We start from the raw sequence: 21,251 nt of genomic DNA, 5'->3' as shown, positions 1-21,251 counted from the left end.
AAAATGTCTGCTAGCAAGCGTTGCATGTAATCACTGAAGAAAAACAACACATAAGCTCCAAACTCATATTCTATGGAGGTTACTCTTTTTTATTGTCATCAAAATATTAGCATTAACACAGTTACTTTTCTGTCCCCATAAAGTAAAATCTAAGCTCCACGGCGACATGGCCTTCGTCTATCTAGTTCACTGTTATATCCACAGGTTCGAGAAAAGTTTCCAACTCTGTTCTAAGTGTTTAATACACGTTTTTGACTGACACTAATATTAATAAATTTCATGTCATAATATAAGGGAGTAATTACAGCCATATAATTAATGTGAAGAAAAACAAGATGTGAGCCCAGTCAATAAAACAAATTCCCCTGATCATCGCTTCTCAATCATTTATGTAGCAAACATCCTTTGTTTTTAATTCAAAGTCACTGAGATGCCTTCCTGAGCCTTTGTGTTGAGTCCAGGTGGCCAGCTCTTGCTCACACAGTACACTGTACATGGGGCCACTGAAGCAACGATCCTTTTTTATTGAAAGGGTTTGTCTGAGGTTTCACCACTCTGCTATAAGATGCTAAGAGGACTGTGATATTTCATTTTTGCATATCCACAGGCAAATGGGATGAAGAATCATCATTATTAAATTTATAGCCAGTTCTTTGCACAGTATAGAAAATACTATCACAAGAAAACTTAAAATTTATATTCTTTGTAGTCATGTTTATGCATGATGAATGAAACTCTCTTAAGAAAAAAGACTGACAGAACCTAAAATAATAAGGTGGTATGACATGTGGTAAGTTATTTCTTTATTGATAAAATAAGTGGTGACAAAAAAGGATATCAGATGATCTGAAAAACACCAATTTTTTTCCCAACTTGCCATGAGAGTATATATGGAAAAAGAAACCTCAAGAAGGAATACTTTAGGTTACTCACTCAAGAAAAAAAAAAAAAAAAAATCTGACAACCTATTAAAATCACTCTCCAAACTTGCTCATACCACCACCCCCCGTTCTTCCTTTCTCCAAATAGTGTAATTTTTCTTTATTTCACCATTTTCTGACATTTTAGACTATTGTGGAATCTCAAAAATACCATCTAATTGATTATACCCTAAGTTTGCTTCTGTTTTCAAAATTGGTAAGTAGTAATTACTTTTAAAATTAAGTGTCAAACTGTATGTGAGTTTAGTTAAATTTAGAAAATGAAATATTCAAAATCACAGCTGCACAGTCATTCTGAAACATTTAGTAAACAAAAACATGCCATATTCTTACAGTACAAAAACGCCTTAAAGATTGTTCCAAGTTTAACATATATTTTCACCAATAAGTCATACAAATGTTTACACTAACTTTCTCCTGCCTATCACTGGGAGAATAAAAAGATATTAAATACAATCTCTGAATTCTAAGAGATTTTAGCTAAAAGCTAAAAGCTATGTTGAGGAGACAACTATATAAAACTGTTAAATGACACCACTGCACAATATACACGTGCCTAAGAACCACAGGTAATGGCAATAATTACAACACATTCCACCAATGGGGGAGGAAAACAGTGGATGCAATGACCGCCATGGAAAGGATGTGGCCAGACCGAGGTACAAAGGTAAACTGGTGGACACTAAATGACTAGTACGGGGAGGGAAGCAGGATGCTGAGTTTTTAAAGGTTTTGTATTTATCTTAAGGATATATCCATCTCCTTCTACTTGGCCAGGTTTGATGAAACAGATGCTGAATTTCATGAAATGCCTTTTAGCCATCAAGACATTTTAGAAGAGCAGACTTGCTACAACTACTTAGATTGAGTTAATCATGGATATACTAGAACTTTTTTTTAATGGTAAACCTGGATTAAGGCTAAAGGCAAAGCTATGATTGCAATGTAAGGCTAAGTAGCAATGTTATAGGAAATGGGTAGTATTTCTAGCAGCTGGTCTTGCTAGCATGAGCACTCCTGTAGTAAGATTATTAATAGCAATACACTTTAGGAGAGGTTGTCACTTAACCTATACTAATACCACAGTAAAATTTAGAAATATGAAAGCTTAAACAAAGGTCACAAAAGAAAACTGAGATAGCCATAAGAAGATGTACAGTAAAAATAGTAAATCAATAAAAAAAAATTATAAAACTAAACATGTTAATCATCTATTTGTATAAAAACACAGATAAGTCTTAAAAAATATGAGGGATGGAGAAGAAAACTCTAGTTGAAAATAGTATAGGTAACAGCTCTATGGCAAATATTAACTTCCAGAAAGAATAAAAATAAAATCACCATGAGCAACAAATACTTTCTTGATCTATTTATATATTTTCCTCATGAAACTAACTGTAAACATGTTATTTTCTCAAAATGAAAAATAATTCCTTTGGTAGAAACCTACAATAAATATGGAAACAGTGATACAGTATAACTCAGTAAAATCTACAGAAGTTTGCCATCACAGTAATACATTTGCTTAGAATAAGATTTCTTTCTCTTTAAACAACATTAGAAGTCCCTCAAGGTGGTTTTTAATTTGCATAATCTTTCTGGAAAATAATTCAGAAGTTACTTATCAAGATTCTAAAAAATCCCATACTCCTTGACACACTATTTCTACTTCTGGAAATCTGTGTATAGAGATGTTGAAGATTCATGTATATAAATGTTTGAAGCAGGTTACTGTCCAATCAACCACAGTACATTCATAAGACAGATTATACAATTTTGAATAATTTCAGTCAAGAGGAAACACTAGCAATATATATATTAAAAACAGATTAACAATTGTGTATAAAAGTTATTTACTTATTAGCCATTTTTGAGCAGAAATACAGATTATTAAGAAAACTGTAAAAAGTATTTTTTCTTTGAAGTTTACATAATGACCATGTCTTATTTTATAAAGCGACATAATAATATTAACTACTGGAAGAAAATCAAAATTCCATATATCAGTACTCAACTCAGAATTTGGGGGGTTCTTAAATTACTTAGTTCAGGAGGGTAATAACTCACAAATTTTCTTTGCCAACATAGATGAGAAGATGGTATACTTTCTGGGTACATATAAAATCTTCAAGCAGTCAAAAATTTTATTCTAAATAACTAGGGATTTTGTTTTTTGAAACCAGAGTAATAAATAAAACTGGCAGACTTGAGCTGAAAGGTACTGAGGGACTAACTGGTCAATAGTATATTAAGGGAGCACAGTCCATTAAAATACACAATTTGAGCTAACTGAAGATTATACATATAAAAACAAATTCAATTATGTCTAAATGAAATTAAATTTTTGAATACAGATCTGGCTATTACCATCATCATCAATAACTGAATAATGAAAAAAAAAAATTTGAATTCCAAAACAGCACTAAAACTAAGAGTCTGAAGAGGCTGTTTTAAACTGTCAAAAAGTATTAATTGAGCAAACAGATGAGAATGATGACATACTCAGTTCAAAGATGATTAATCTTTTAGACATCCTGTTCTCACTTGTTGACTGCCAAACACAGACTCTGAAGTATAAAAAATGTTTCTTCCTTGATCACATTCTAGTCAGGCTCCTCTGAGTCTCTTTGCTAAGTAGGCCTAGCCCTTGGGCACGTACTCGAGTCAACTTTTAGCAAGAACCCTAAGTCAGTTTAGCACGAATCCCCCACACTTAATCTGTGATACCCCTCCATATCCACTAGGTCCCTCAGCCTCCACCAGCCCCTAGGTGAGGTCCACCACCTACATTAGGTGGGTTTAGGCAGAATCCCTCCAGAGGTGAGCCTTTCTTCCCTAACACAAAACCCTAGATCTATCTCAACTGTCGCTGAAAAAAAAATCTATCTTACTGTTTCAATTAGGTATCAATCCCCAGCTTACGGAAAGTCAACAAATTAACACGCTTACTTTGCAGAGTATTTTCATTATTTTATGACTGATTATCGGGTAATCTGTGGAAAAACTCAGAAAAATATTTTATTTTAATTTTAGTTCTATTTTTACTTTAAAGAAAAAGTGATTTTAAACATGGTATTTTCATTAGAACCTGAGATAGAATATACTGACTAAAAAATTGTTTTTGAATATTAGAAATCCCAGTCACGGATTCATAACCACCTAAGTTCCTGGGTTTCTGGTGAACAAGTCCTTGTCCTGCCCCTACCGCCCCTCCCCAACACACTCAACCAGCAGCTCTACCCTATTTCTTTAATCAGTTGCATTGCCAATGCTTATACTACACCATCAGTGTGGGGTTCAAATCCAAGAATATACAAGACACTCTAAAAGCATTATTTGTCTATAAACCAGCACAACCAGTGTGCTGATTTTTTTCCTTTTAGAAGGAAAAAATGGCCTATAAAATACAGACGTCTATCTGCTTTGTGTACTTTGTCAGTGTATAACAACCTGCTTGAAAATTAAACATACCTAATGCAAAAGATATACTAAATGTTAGCTCCAAAATGTGATTTTTACATATGACACCAAAAGCCTGTTTCTAATCTTTGATAGGGAAAACATTTCAAAAATGTTTTTTATTAACTTTGCCCAAAAAAAGTAAAATAAATCACAAAGAGTATGTGAATCAATTCAAATCTACCTAAATTGACTAGTTGCAAATTATGCTATCCCTCTAATATTTCTAGTAGTCAGAGTTAATGAGTTATGCAATAGTGAAATACTGGGAAGAAGGCACTCTAAACCTGAATGTTTTAATTTTGTTTTTAAAACTATCTTTCAAAAATTTTCTAGTATGAATTTCATTTTTCAAATTAACCTCCTTTGTTACTACAAATATAAGGGCTATAATTTAACATAACACAGTGACCTAGAAAAGTCAAACTGGATAGTAGTCCTAAGAAGCCCTCAGGGAAAGGTCTTAAAGTTCTCCATTAATCTTTTCTATAAAGTCTTCTCCAGAGCATTTTAAATTTAATGTCCATGTTAGAAGGTAAAGGTAGGAAACAAACATAATAAAGTAATCTACCATATACTGTACTTACATTTATTAAAAATATTCAACAAAGAAAATGATCTTGTTAGTATCTTAACACTTTAATTAAAAAACAACCCGTACTTCCTTTCCTCAATTTAAAATTCTACTGGTACTGGTATTTTCTTTTACAGAAGTATTAAAATAATAAATCAGTTTATTAATTACTTTAGAGCTAGCAGAGGCCTCTGTGTGTAAATGCTTAAATCAGAGCAGTGACCTCATTCTGAAGTCATAAAAGTGACAAACTGTAAGTAGACAAAATAAAAGATGTTCTAAAAATATAGTAAAGAAGAAAATCAAATATTTATTTTCAGGTTACAATGTTTAAAAACTGCATTATCTTTAAACCTCACTCATAATGCTTTTTCAGCATAGCTACCACTTGTCTGGAGTAGTGGAAATTATTCAAAAGGAACAAAGATAATTAGAAAACATAGTTTTACAAGGGCTAAATTCCAGCAAATAGAAAAGTCTATTAAGGAGCAAAATATTTTTCAGGTGCTTTAGGTTAACTTATTTAATAAAACGTTTCCCTTTTAGTTAAAAAAAGTAAGTAACGGCAAACTCAAACACAAATAGCATGGATACACATGCAAACACTCAATTAACTTGGGTTTTTTGTTGTGGTTTAATGTGTTAAGGATCATGAACATTTTAGATCTAAAAATATATCACTCTAATAATTCAAAATGGCAATACCAGTTAACTCAGAAAACACAAAACTTCTAAAAGGTCTAAAACAAAACTTCTAAAAGGTCTAAAACAAAACTTCAAAAACTTGGCAGGGAAGGCAAAGGCCAATCGCCAACTACACAGGAGATCATAACTTGATTACACCTGAGCACAAGTTCTACAAAATGTCCGTTAGTTCAGGATTATCTATGTATAAACTGTCTCGTAACTGCCACACAACAGCATGCTATTTTTATTTTATATAACAGTAAAAAAGTAACATCTCTATTACAACTGAGCTTGAATTTAAGAAACAGCAACTTTAAAATAATATAGCTTAAAGGTTCAGATAACCTGTGATCCTGGAATACTCTTTTTAAAAACAGTTTGTTGCTTTTCTCACAAAACAAAAACTACACATTTTGGGTTTAGTATTTGCTAACATATTTCAAAATATACCTTTTTACATATACCAATTTTTAGTAAGTTTAAAGGACTCTAATAACATGAAATATAAATGAGGCAAAAGATGGACTGGGTAACCTTGCCTTCCAGGCTCTCTAGCATATTAAAAAACTGTATGTAAGTTTTTACTACATAATGCACTGATAAGCTATGAATATCCATTGAAATTTAAAGCATTTCTTCACTAAAGGAGGCAAAGGTACCTCATTTCAATAAATATACCTATTTTTCAAATGTTCTAGACTTACCCGTCTTCGACAAAAAGGCAGGCCTTGGGCAATGATGCTAATGCTAAATATCTTCATCACAGTTTGATGAGGTAGAGGCTCTTTTGCACTTTTAAGATCAACAGGAACCAAGCCATGGTTTAGAGTAGCTTTTCCCGGTTTTGACATTTTAAACTCCTCTTGGTTGATGAATACTCTCTACATGTAATACAGGCACATTACTAAAAACTCTAACCACCAAATTAAAATATTAATTTCTAATTAAAACAAAAACTAGGCTGAGAACCCAAGGCCTGCTGCTTTTTGTCTTTCAACCTTCTCCTACCAAACGTCCTGACCTGTCTGAGGCTTGGTGAAGTGCAAACTATCCTAGAATAGCCAGGAATTATAAACTACTGAAGTGAAAGCTCCTGCTCCTGCCAGTCAAACAGCTGGTGAGCCTCCCATACAAAGTCAGTACTGCAAATGCAACCAAAGCAGGGATAGCAGTGGGGTCCCTTTTAAAACTTCTCCAACTCCTAACTTAGGTCTTCCCTAGAAAGGAAGAGTTTTCTTCACAAAAAATCCAGAAAAATAAACATTGTATTTTCTCTTGAATGTCTCATTAAATCTCTCTAGCCCAAATATCAGCATTAATATTTTTTAGGAATGGATTCAATTGCAGTTAAAATTCAAGGAGCGTCTTTATTATGCATGTTTAAAAAATATGCACACATTCACGTGTTCGATCTGATTTCAGAATGAGCATATTTTCACGTGTTTGGGTTAAGGGTGTTCTTTTCCCTTTTCACACATACCATTCCTTAGCTCGTACTCACTAAGACATGCTGACTCCAGCTCTTTCTAGCTGATCATCTACACTTCAGATTAATCTTATCAGTGGAATTTTTGTAAATTTCAGTTCAATCTCTGTACTTCTAAAAAACTCAATAATTCCACTTGAAAATATAGTAGTAATGAGACTGAAATTTTTGAAAAAAGTATTTGTAACTGTAAATGTGATGGAAAGGAACCATTGTAAATAACCAACAAGTTACCGCAAATCTTTAGTGCTTAATTTCTCCAACATATCATGGTCAGATAAATCTTAAAACAGGGTGGAAATGTTGTGTACAAACCACTCTGAAAGAGCTTTCAATGATTCACCAATTCCTAAAATAAAGCTTGAAGATGAAGACTCTCTTCAAAGTAATCCTAATTTTTCCAGCATTATTTTAAATTTTTCCCTAAATTAACCACTTATGCCAGTGTCACTCTTCATGCTACATTTCATATTCAAGTCTATAGACTGGACTGTTATAAAGGGGGGAAAGCTCAGTGTAAGAATTAACAGTTTTAATAGATGGTAGATAATAGATGGGAAGTATCCATTCACAGAGCTCAGTTAAGTAGTCTGTTCTCGCCTTTCATTTCTTCCAACAGGTAGTCATCTCCCTTCTTATCCCTTCTTCCAAAGGCTTTAATGAATCTTTACAGTGGAAATTTAGAATGTGATCCAGAAAGAATTAGAAGGAGAATGTCAGAAACAGTGATTTCTTTTTTCAGTTTGTGAGTGACGGGTGAGATACCTTGCTAAATATAAAGTGGACTACCGGAAGTCAATCCATACACAAGAAATACTCCTAGTCCTACTTTCTTAAAGTATACCATTCTCTTATACCACAATTTAAAATGCAGTTAAAAATGCAAAATCATTAGTAGAAATGACATTTTTAGTTACACAAAGGAAGACAACTGAATTTCTCCCAAAAAAGATATATACAAATGACATGTAAATTTGCTCAATAATCTTAAAAATTAGGGAAATGCAAATCAAAAGCAGCATGAAGCACCACTACACATCCTTTAGAATAGCTATTATTTAAAACACAGAAACACACACACACAAACACACACACAGAAAATAACAGGAACTAGCAAGGATGTGGAGAAAATGAAACCTTTGTGCATGGTAGGAACTTAATTGGTCGTAGATACTATTGAAAATAGTATAGCAGTTCCTCAAAAAATTGCTGCATGATCCAGCAGTTCCACTTTTGGATACATACCCAAAAGAATTGAAAGAAAGGATTCAAACAGGTGTTTACAAGTTCATAGCAGCATAATTCACAACATCCAAGAGTTAGAAGCAACCCAAATGATCACTAATGACAGATGGATAAGCAAAATGTGGTTCATACATACGATGGAATATTATTATGCCCTAAAAAGTAAATTCTGACATGGATGAAGCTCAGACATGATAAGTAAAATGTCAGTCAAGAAAGAATAAATACTGTATGACTTCCCTTACATGAGATACCTGAGGTAGGTAAATTCACAGACAGTAAAATGGTGATTGTCTGGGGTAAGGAGGAGAGAGGAATGGGAGATAATATTCCATGAGTACAGAATTTCAATTGGAAAAAATTTTAAAAGTTCTGGAGATGGATGAAGGTGATGGCTGCACATCATCGTGAGTGTACTTAATGGCCCTGAATTGTACATTTAAACAGACTTAAAATGGTAGATTTTACATTATGGACATTTAACCACAAATAAAAAAATGTTTTAAAAGTAAATGACTAAAAATAGAATTATTATCACCCCAAAGCCCAGCAGAGATCAGGGTATTAGAAATCTGTAAACAGATATGGTAGAAAAAAAGATGAGGCTGAATCTTAAACCATATCTGCAAACCCACTACTTACACCACCCCGCAGAATGGTGGTCTCCAGCCTCACTCTCTGGCCTCAGCACCTCCTCTCATGTTCACTTTATTTTATTTCTTAAAACAGACTATAAACTTTTCTCTTTTTGTATAAAGTAATCTTCTGTCATATCTTTCTTTCCTTATTAGAAAATCCCTTTACTGAAGTAGCTTCCATGGCATGCTTCCTCTCTCTCCAAGTTATTATCAGTTCCTACTTTGTAAATATGACATACAGTTTCACGCAGAATGATTCTTTATTCTCAAAAAAGATGCTATGCTATCTTTGAAATCAACGGTTAATGAGGTTCTCAAAATCTTTCTCTGAACCACATGGAAGATATAACTTAAATTGTGTTACTTCAATGAAGAAAAAGTATAAAAGTGCACCACATTCCATAAGTTTAACACATTCATTCTGCCCTTAGAAAAATGAATCAAACAGATTAACTCACAATCTAACCTTTACTTAATGCATTGGTCAAAAAGATAACATACTGAAAATTATAATTTTCACTACTATATTTAAAAACATTCAAAGAACTTTATAATAATATATTTACATGCAAATAGTTTAAAGATAAGATCTCTAACCCCCTTGGAGTCTGTGCTAACAGAAAAAGGGATTTGAAATGAAAAAGAATTTAAACTGGGAAAAAAAAGAAAAAACAAGTGTCCATTCTCTTACTAACATGACAGTAAAAATCATAAAGTAATAAAAACTAGTCTATTATTTTTAAGAAACTAGTTATGATGGCATTAGAAGTTAAAACTAAGGCTATTTTCATAGCAAATGCTGTGTTTTACTCTAGATAGCAAGTTTTGGTAAACACACAGTGATCAAATTCTATTTCAACTCATTTTTTAAAATCAGTAAATAAGCGCCCTCATCTGGTTAGTACTGAGTATTGCATGTATAACAAATAATACTGAACCTACTAATTTGTGTCCACAACATATTTTTGTTAAAAAGACTATTGGTAATTGAGCGAAGTGAATACTAATTTCCAAATATATGTATTATAAGTTTCATCCTCCGTGAAGGACTTAAGTTAACAGTTTTAAAGTAATGTTCTCATCAGCATGAAGTACTCAAAATACTAAATCTTCCAATGCACAGGAAAAACCTAGTCAATTAAGGAAATCACAGACCATGCAAAGGAGATTCCTTAATTGTTAATACTTCAAATGCAGCTAGTCCCATGTTTTCAAGTAAAAATTAACCCTCTGTCTAAACTGAGTCACTTCAAAATAGAGAAGCTCTTTTTAAGCTAATACTAACACAAATATAAAGGACACAAGTATATAATAGTGTTGGTACGAGCATTGATACTGGAGCCAAACTGCCCTAGTCCAAAGCCTGGTTCTATCACTGATTAAGTAGTTAACCTTAAATTAATGTCTCTGTGCTTCAATTTCATTTATATAGAACCTACCTCACAGGATTGTTAGGAGGATCAAAATTCAATTAATGTAAGTGAATAATGGTTTCATGTCTAAGGTGCTCAATATCCTTAGCTGCCAGTGCTGCTGCTATTGGTGCTACTACTATGGGAATCAAACAACTACAATAATGACGATGTCAACGATCAAAAATTGTGGAGATTTGGAGCTTTCATTTCAATTTTTTAAATCATTCAAAAGCCAAGCAGAGATTCTGTAATAAGTTTAGAGTTGAATATTTTAAAAAATAATCACCTGTAAGTTTTAGACTTTTACAATTCCTTTTTACCTAAAAAAGAAGTTGCTTAGCTATAGTGTCTTGGCATTTTAAGTTTCTAGATAGCACTAATGGTAACTTACCCTGCACTTAATCACTGTCTAAATTTCTTCTAAAATTGGTCAAACATGATTATATGTAAATGCTACACGTAACACATGACACCAATATAATATTTCTGAAATGTATTACAGTCTTATACACTCCAATTCCCTTATAACAATAGTTTACCCTGAATTTCAACATTTTCTTTTATTCACTATTATACAAAAGGCTAGGATTTGACTGCTCTTGACTAAAGGTCACAGCATATGAGCAGCACAAAGATGATTTTTTTTTTCCATAAACACCTTGAGTTATTTAAAACAAATCATTTGGAAGATAAAAATATACCTGTAAGTACGAATGATTTCATACAAAGAATTTTAAAAGTTTCACATGAAAACTCTTTGATAAGGAGATTATCAGCATAAGCGATTTAACTCAGTATTATTCATCACTACTGTGTATTTAAGCAATGTATCCCTTTATGGAAACAGATGCTAAAAATTATACCACAACTAAAGTGAGACAAATTAGGATTAAAATCCTTTTGAGATGAGAATGTAGTACTATAAAACATGTATATCTAATATTTGTTGTTTTCCTTAACACATTAAATATTAGTTAAGTACCTCCTAGCCCAAACAAGTAACGGTACAAAAATAGAGCAACTGAAACATGGAGGAAACGATAAATCAAGAAATTTAGTTCTTTGCTTAATGGTAAATGAACTGTCATGGTTGTATTCGTAAAACTGTAAAAAAAAAAATTCATGACTTCAATTGCAGAAACAAAAATATAATTAGATTTAACATGAAAAATTAAATATATCCCATTCCTTTTACAGTTTTATTATTCATAATAGGCATAAGTCAAGTAAGTAGAAATGCTTTATAAAAATCAAAATAATACCTTAAAGTCATAAAAAAACATTCGAACATTCATAGTGTCCACTAAGATTATAACTTCCAATTATAATATATTTGATATACTCATGTAAACACCTGGTAGGTTAAAATATATTATTGCACTTCCCCATACATTTTCTTTGGCACCAAAGACTAGTAGTCCCTAACAAGAGAAATTAGTTTGGATACTGAAACAACACATACAGTTTATATGAGTATTATGAAAATACGACATGGTCACGGAACAAAGCAGTACAGAACGAAGCGTTACATATATACATGTATATGCAACATTTTCAAATAAAAATGCTACAATACTGGGTTACATAAAGTATTTTAACTGTTTTGATTTATATCAATATTATCAAAAGGTCTGATTGCTGGGCATTTAGGTTGTTTCTGAATTCTGCTGGAAATTTTCAGTTATTTCTAAATAATTGACTAAAGTTACTTACATGTTAAAAACTAAAATATAGAAAAAGCACCCAAATAAGTTGTTTTAAATGATGACAAAACTACCCATATATACTAGAAATGCTATGATTCAAAAAACCCAACTATTTATTTATAACTAAATTATTCATTTTTTTAAAGATTTTTTTTTTTTATTTTTGCATAGAAGAACTGGGGTATAGGCGGTGAGAAGATTCACCAGAGACAGAGTGGGGAGCAGAACAGGTGGATACACTGAAATACACTGCTGAGAGGAGCAGTGGGCAAGACAGGAGAGGTCTGCTGTGCGATGTGTGGGTCAGCTCCCTGGCCAGGGATCAAACTCAGGCAGTTACAGTGAAGATGCTGAGACTTAACCCCTAGGCCACCAGGGAGGCCCCAACAACTAAATTATTCTTAAAGAGTTAATAATCCAGGTAAATTTATCCCAAAAAAAAAAAAAAAAAAAAAAAAAGGATGAATTTGAAGTTCTAGTTTCACCTCTATTACTAACCTGTGACCTTAGGTAAATCTCTTAATTTGCCACTGATTTCATATTTTTAGAATGAGGAGACTGGATGTAATGACTGACAATGAACTCCCTTACAGCATTAACAGCAGATTATATATAGTTCTGGTAGCACGAAGTATAGGGCCATCCTATAACGTGTTGGGCTTTCAATTTGGTGTTTATTATTGTTTAGTGAATAGTACAGTTACAGTTTTACAAAATATAGCTAAGTAAAATCCCCTGCTTAGACTCATTTGTGAGTACTGTTTAACAACAGGTATCTATCCCTGTGTTCTAAGTATAGTGTTATATAATAAGAAAACATTTTCATTTGGAAAAAAGAAAAATAATCTCAGAATTTTTCTAATTCCATATTATACCACTTTAGTTGCTAACATTAATAAGGCATTTCCTCATTCTTTAAGCATTTAAAGAAATATTTGAGATAAAACAAAATCCAATTACCAGATTGAATTTGTAAGTATTTCAGCAATGTCCACTATGAAGTCCTTAATGACTATAACATAACATAACCTGCCTCATAATTAAGTTTAATTCTTAAAGTCTGTGCTGGGTTACCCCAGCTGTTAAATTTTACACAGCTGCTCACCAAGAATTTAGTAGATGGTTATTATAGTTATACCTTTAATTCAACTATGACAAAAATGACATAGTAATTATAGGTATTTCAGTCATGCAAAAGCCTCATGTGATGACAGAGTGATTTAAAGTAACTTAAAATTTTCTGCAATTCTCAAAATAAAATGTAAGTGTAAGAAAGACAAAAGCCCCTTTAATATCAGTTATTAAGGGTCCATGATTTAAGTTACTTTTAAGAACAAGTTTAGTTATTAAATGTTCATTAATTTTTTTTATTAAACTAGACATTACTTATCAAACATTTATTTTATCCATTAAAATTCTAAAGAGTGTTGCAGGACACTAAAATAAGGATATAATAATTCTTTTAAAGCACAATAAGAAATACAGGTGATTTCTCTATATAGCTCTAAGCTATAATGCAGAAAGTTCACCAAAATGATAGTTTAAACAATACAGAGATCTGTCCAATGAAAAGACCAAAGCTGAAACTATGGAAATATAAGATAGTTAACTGAGTGTTGACAATTTAAGAAAGTAAAATAGTAACAACTATACTGTTAAGTACAATTATAAATAAAAACCATTTATTTTGAGTGAGAAGAATAAAGTTCCACAATTTCATCTATATAATTCTCAGTAACATGCAATGAACGCATGTGAGACTTACTGAATATATTCACTGAATATTAATAATTCTTTAATATTGATTTATCAATATTAACTTCAGCATCAAATTTAAGTGTAGAAACGTAAGTATAGAACTGAGTAATCAAAATATATATTTAGGGTCTCATTCTTGGATGAGCTGACAAATTGATTCCTCTGGCTTTTTATGTTGTCAAAACCATATGTTAACAAAATACATGTCTGAAAAACATCAATATTAACTATAGCTAAATTTAAATTAAACCGACAGTCTAAATTTTCAATCTTTTCAATAAGTAAAACATTAATGGGTTAGCAAGAAAAATTAAAAACAAAGAAGCAAACTCATTCCATGTAATTATTATGACTATGCTTGAAACAGGCCTTGAGAGGAGAGTCCAAGGAAGTGGGAGACTCAGAGATCAATAGGAAAAATAAAGAAAATTTGCAGCTACAGACTTAGAAAATGTAAATTTATTATTTCAGATTGGTACAGTGATGTTGGGAAAGGATTCAACATTGTCAGAGTTCTTAGCAGATCATGCTTTCCTTCACTTAAATGTGACAAGAATGGGAAGTATCATTATCCTACAATTTGTAGGGTAAGAAAATTGAAGCTCAGAAAGGTTTAAAAAGTTGCCCAAAGTGACATATCTGCCTAATAGTGGAGATGAGATTTTTACCCGACTATGCCTACTTCCTAAACTCTCGCTTTATGACAGAATATATACTCTATTCTACAGAATGCTAAGCTTAACCTACGTGTATTATTGTCTAATCTGTTTGGAGATTTACTTTATTAGATATGTTAATATGTCAGATAATTGAGTTCTAGAAAACTGAACTAAAATATTATAAAAGACATTATAGGGCCTCCCCGGTGGCGCAGCAGTAGAGCGCTGGGTTGCGAAGCTGCCCGCGGCCTCTGCGGCGCCGGTTCAATCCCCGGCTGCTCCCCGGCCACCGGAGGAGGGTCCCACATGGCGCGCAGACCTCTCCTGCCGCCCGCTGCTCCCCTCAGCAGTGTCCTTCGGTCCTTCTGCCTGCTCTGCTCCCCGCTCTGGCTCTGGTGAATTCTCTCACCCTCCCGCGCTTCTGACTGTACCCAGTGCATGTGTGGACAAAACAAACAGACAGACAAACAAACAAACAAATAAATAAAAACATGCCTCTTAAAAGACATTATATATAGAATCTCTTTTAATGACTCTTATTTTTGTGAACTCTAAATATAAAAATAAGAGCAAAGATATTATGTAAGAACAAAGATATTACTTGTAAGAGCAAAGATATTATGACCTCCTATTCTCAAAGATGTTCATAACAATACCCCCCATCTCACATGTTTCTCTACAATGTTCTTCTGACATTCTTTCCATTGAGGTGCAGAATCTGTTTCAACCAATAGAGAACGTGAAAATTACATTATGTGACTTTCTAAGTTAAGTCAAAGGAGACTCAGACTCCTTTTTGCTTGCTGGAAACTTAAGTGTTAGACCTAATTTGCTGTTCAAGTAGTTTGACTGCCCTGAGGACACCATGCTGAGGAGAAGCTTAAACAAGCTCAGATAAAAAAGATGGTAAGTGGAGAAGTCCTGAGACTGTATGGAAAGAAAAGATCCTTGGCCAACAACCCAGATGGTCTAGACTCCTGCTATTTCACCTCCAGCCACCATTTGACTGCAATCCTGAGTCAGCAATGCCCAAGTAAGCCCTTGTCCAATTCATAATCTACAAGATGAGTAAGAACTAAGAAAACTGTAACTGTGAGTGATATACAACACAGATGTATCTCAGTATATTTTAAATTTTCACTTATTAGACCCTAAAACAGATGGCAGCATATTGGTAAGTATAAACAATTTGTTCTAGAATGAATTAAATTTATAATGTAAACAAATAAAACCAGCATCTGTAGTTAAGCAAGTGAATAGCTCTTAGTTCTTAATTCTTAAATCCAATACTTTCCTTTTCTAGCTTGCATCTGATTTCAATAACCAGAAATTACCAATCAGAAAGACAGAAAATTAAAACACTTTCACTTTGAAAATAAAGCATCTTTTAAAAGCAATTGTTATTTTTAAAGCAGAGCAGCTACCTTTAATAAATGCACCAGCAAAAACCAACTGAACACAAGGACATGGTACATCTGACCAAAGTAAATCTATTTCTAGAAAAAATATGAAAAAACTTGTAAGTTATTTTTAGCCCTGGTGATTGATGAAAACAATCATCTTTTTTGATTTACATTTCATATAATTAGAGGTTAAAGTTTACATGCAAAATGCTACCTGACAATAATTACAACTAAGAGGAATCTTTATCCCACACAGCTAATAGCTATGCCTATAGTTACAAAATGGTTCACTAAAAGGCATCCTAAATAGAGATAATTTCCATCTGAGTGAAACTACTCCTCCAAGTATGATTGCTTTTAATTGTTTATAATTCTCCCTTCACTGTGAAAAATTTACTATTTCCTCAAGCAGTAATTCTAGAATTCCCACAGATGTATCAAGGAGAATCTTCCCTTGCATTTATTCTAGTTCCAACTATTAAGTTCATGAACACCTACCAACCATTACTGAATAGAAAGATCATTTCTGTGTCTTTGGAATATTTTCACAGGAATATTCAAAGCCCTAACACTACTTAAATTTCTTTCAGGTTTTCTTTCAAATTCTTTCTAGATCCAGAATTAACAACCAATTTGGGATGTGGGGGAATACCTGCCTGAGATCAAGAGGGCTTCATAGTTAATTAACACTAACAATATTTACAACGTCCAACAGCGCAATTCTATGTAAAAAGTCACAATAATTTTAGGTAAAAATCAGTGGAACAGATTCATCTCACCAAAGAGAGTAGGTATTTTTGGAACTAAAACTATTTTACATAGCATGTTCTCTACACTGACTAATTAAAACATGGACTAATCATAAAACATTATAATAATAAATCTTATAAACAGATGACTATAAGAGAGGTTAAGCTTGCTCAAGGTCAAACAGCCAAAAGTGACAGAGCTGGTATTTGAAAACTCCAGTCTGGTTTCAGAGATCACACTTTCTACTTCCCGCTATTTATAGCATTGATGCATTTATTATGGATCTGCTATTAAAGGCACAGTCTACTGAATCACTCATGAAGCCCCATGTGAGAAATTGCCTTTATATAATATTAGGGAAAAGGGGTTTTGTGTGTGAGTGGCATATTCTTTCTTCCTAAGAAAATTTAGAACATCTTCCTAATTTTATCACAAGGAAGCAGAGAGAACTAATAGGCCAATGTTTTACAAATTTTAATCTACATCAGAATCATGTGGGAACTTGTTAAAAATGCATATACCAGGGCCTCCCTGGTGGTGCAGCGGTTGAGCGCTGGGTTGCGAAGCCACCCGCGGCCTCTGCGGCGCCGGTTCGATCCCCGGCTGCTCCCCGGCCACCAGAGGAGGGTCCCACATGGCGTGCAGACCTCTCTTGCTGCCGCTGCTCCCCTCAGCAGTGTACTTCGGTCCTTCTGCCTGCTCTGCTCCCCGCTCTGGCTCTGGTGAATTCTCTCACCCTCCCGCACTTCTGACTGTACCCAGTGCATGTATAAACAAAACAAACGAATAAATAAATAAATAAAACATGCCTCTATAAAAATAAATAAATAATTTTAAAAAAATGCATATACCAACCCAGGAGATTTGGTTAAATAGATCTGGAGTGTAAACCAGCAAACTGCATTTTTAATAAGCATTCCAGGTGTTTCTGATGTACCTGGAGTAGGGTCAATCTTTGAAGAATACTATTGTAGGCCGATGAGTAGCCAGACTGTACCTTATTAACAGCTTACTCCAACTCATACTTGATTCTTTATCTCTGCCCATGGCCTTGTTTTCATAGTTTACTCCAGCATTTCCCCTGCTTCTGAGTTTCATGTGCACATAATCATTTTATTATATGTGTTTCTCCTATGTACAGGCCACCTCATATTTCTTGTGGAAGTGAGGATACAGGTCTCTTTTAAATGCAGACAGTTCAGTTTAACACCTAAAACCAGTATTTGAAATTCATTAAGAAAAAGCTCTTAGGTCACTGACTAAAGCACTTAATGTGCTATGTATATGCTGCACTTCCACTCCAAAGAATCAATGCCTTTCATAGTTTTCCACTGGCTACAAACTATTTTAATTTTGCAATAGTTTCCATGCAACTATTTTAATTTTGCATGGAAAAAAGCGTATTTTTTCCATCATGATGTCTAGCAAAAATGAGTGATCCATAGGTCAAACCAACCCATAGAAATGCTTTTGAAATGTGTATGCCAACATATAAAATAATGAGAAACTACATTCTAAAAATTTGGATCCTAGTACTTTTGGAAAATTAGTAATACGGCAATATAAGAACCACAATCTTGACAGTCACCAGTTTCAGAGAAGCTATGGTTGTCTGGTATCTGGTCCGTTCACTCATTTAAATTACTTTTATGGCCCTATCATCTTTTGAATTTGTGCCTGCTATAAATAGTGATATAGGGAATGGAGATTAAGGTTTTCTGATTAAAAATCACTTCAATATAGACAAGAAATCACTGATGGAAATTAGTTATAATACAGGTGTACGGTATTTTAGAAATACCTCAAGTACTCAAACTAAGCTACTTTCCCCAAACTTTTGAGGGAATCAAAGTGATCTGCAAAATACCACAAACCCTCAACTCTGTACTCATTGTCCTTTCCCCATTAACTTTTTTGTAATGTTCTTACAGTGGAGGTAAGCATTTAGCACATAGTATGCCCAACACCAGCCTTCCTCCACTTCCATAAAAAAAAAAAAAATACCGGATGGTCTCACTCATAGCAGAAATTTAGAAAACCTAAACAAGGGACCAGGAAAGAGACTAATTAATACAAAGTAAAAATCAAAATCAACAAGCAACTATAAACCAGAGACACACTATTGGGGGGGGGGGGGCACGGGAGAAGGATCAAAACAAGGGTGGTGGGAATTGTATGGGGACTATAACCAAGATGAAAATGCATACATTGTGCAAAAATGATGTAAAAAATATATACAATAAAAAAATTATAAAAAAATAAGCTGGTACCACATTGTGGCACAACCTAGAAGAAAAAAACTGCAATTCTTTTGGTGTGCAATAATATTGCTAAAGTAAACCAAAAGCAAGCTAACATCTTCTCCAGATACAGGTTACAAAGACAACATTTTTATGTTTTTAATTCATCATTAGCATCCAATCTCTCTAGATCTCAAAAAGGAATAGCAGCTCAGGTGTTTCTCGTCATATCCAGACAATTATCTCTTTTTCTTTTTTTTACTTAACACTCTTGATCACATAGCATTCACCAGATTATGCCATATCAACTAATTTCATTACCTGAGAAAAAAATGTCAGAATTCACTTTCACTGTTTTATCACTTAAACTCACTTAAAGTCTGCCAAAATATAACAAAAAAATGTATTTTTCCTAAAATGGTAACACAAAAACCCAGCACAGTAACTCTAAATTGAAAAGAAATCCAAGAGGACTATCTTGGTAAAGTTCAGAACTAAAGATCAAAATTTTGTCACTTCAATACAGTAACTGAAGGGAAATTTTGAGATATTAAAATTAACAAATATAAGGAAAAGAAACTCAGAAGTTTAGGGTCTTTTAGGTCCTTTAATGTATTACTGGCCCTTGTTTCTGTGCATTCATATGCTCCTGGAAGCAGAAACAATGTGTTTGCCTGAGTTCATCCTGATCTCCCTTCACAAAAAGGGAAGTGCAAATAAGTTAAAGAGACTGTCCTTATCCATTCCCCAAACATAATAAACATAATTTAGAAATTAGTAAGAAGTGCTCCCTAAAGTACATCTAAGGGAGAAATAAAAATTTAACTCTGACTCTACTTAAAAGAGTCAACTTTTTCTTTATACATTATCAAAGATGAACAGCAGTCCATAGGTCAGATGTAGCTCACAGTCAGTTTTTCTTAGTATGCACAATGTTTTCCATTTTCTTTTAAACTGTTAACATCTTTCACAGAAGGCAAATGCCCTGTTGTTCATTAGAGTCTAAACAATCTCAATCCTAACTAACTGATTCACACTATCAATTTGGGCCCTGCAGATTATACTTCTCATTTTTTCACCCCAAGGAACTAAACCAATTTGAGGAATAAGAATTAACTGTTCAAATATTCTTTAGTTCAAGATGACCAGATGGTAACATCCTACAATATTACTTTGTATGCTAACAAGGAAATGTGAACTGGAAACATAGTTTCTACTGAGGATTCATTCTTGTCTCATGTATAAAATGAAGACAGCCGAGACAAGACTTTTGTTTTTTATGCATTTATGTGCAAATACCTGGGAAATTTTTAAGGAGCATACTTAAATTCCCAAAGCACAGTAAGTCTGTGTGTATGTGTACTCTTATCCCAATACTCTCTTCTCAATTTTTGTTGTCATTGTTATTTTTAAACAGCAAAATGAAGATACAGTTAAGAAAAAAAGGGAACCCTAGGTAGCCCACATATTATAGTAATGCATATACCTACTCCAAATTCTAAGCAAGAAATAGGGGACAAGCACTATATATTTAAAATATTAAAAGCAGTTCTATCAAGAGAAATAAGGTACTACATGGCCCTCTAGTGTTCATGAAGAAATAAATTTTTAAGTGATTAGTATACATGACATTCCATAGTGGAAAACAATATTCTGATTTACTAAGCAAGCTACAAATGCTAGTGTATAATTTTTATATAATCTAAGTATATTGCATCTTCTGTAACTTTACTTTTCTGTGTCTTCTTTTGAACTACTTACCCATATTTCAAATATCCACTGAAAGAAAAGTTTCCCCTAAAAAAAAACATTCCAATATTGAACCAAAAACCCCAGCATTTTTCAATTAAAACTAAAAAGTATTAAACTTAAGGCATATTTTCTTTTTTTCTGTGTTCTACTTCTAGAATTCAACCAACTGGGTTTTTCTCTTCATCACAATTATAGACACAGGGATTCATTATGTCAATCAAAGCATCACATACATGAAATTATGTTCCCCAAAAAGGGGTCAGTCAAAGATGGATTTGAGATTTTAGGACAACTGTCAAAGTAAAAAATACTCCTTTTTTCCACAAGCAAAAATACTTGTTTAAAAGATTCTTAAGATCATAGCCAAAAGAAAAAAAATAAAAATTGATATTGCTATCTAAATTAAAACTTGAGACATATTTTAAAATGGATGTAAGATTTTTTTTACAGATTTGAAAAATATGTATAATTATATTTATTGTTTATATATTGAGATTGGGAGTGGGGGCTGACATATGAGCAAGATCTAAATTATTCA

General features: G+C 33.1%; 1 protein-coding gene across 2 annotated transcripts in view; it reads right to left on the bottom strand.

The window, feature by feature from the left end:
- FBXW7 (F-box and WD repeat domain containing 7) overlaps positions 1-21,251 on the bottom strand; it is a gene marked incomplete at its 5' end in the record, with an annotated part of 81,270 nt that overhangs the window by 45,985 nt on the left and 14,034 nt on the right. The window contains one exon of one of the 2 annotated variants that reach the window (XM_084244959.1): positions 6,366-6,512. The exons of the other annotated variant lie outside the window; for it this stretch is intronic. Within the exon in view, the coding sequence (XP_084101085.1) occupies positions 6,366-6,512 (147 nt within the window). Of the gene's footprint in view, positions 1-6,365; positions 6,513-21,251 lie in introns of those variants that run through there. 2 annotated transcript variants of the gene reach the window in all.

Source organism: Talpa europaea (genome assembly GCF_964194135.1).
Source record: "Talpa europaea genome assembly, chromosome: 10".
Classification (NCBI taxonomy): Eukaryota; Metazoa; Chordata; class Mammalia; order Eulipotyphla; family Talpidae; genus Talpa; species Talpa europaea.
Note: the sequence above shows the minus strand (reverse complement) of the source record. Positions and strands in the feature narration are given on the sequence as shown.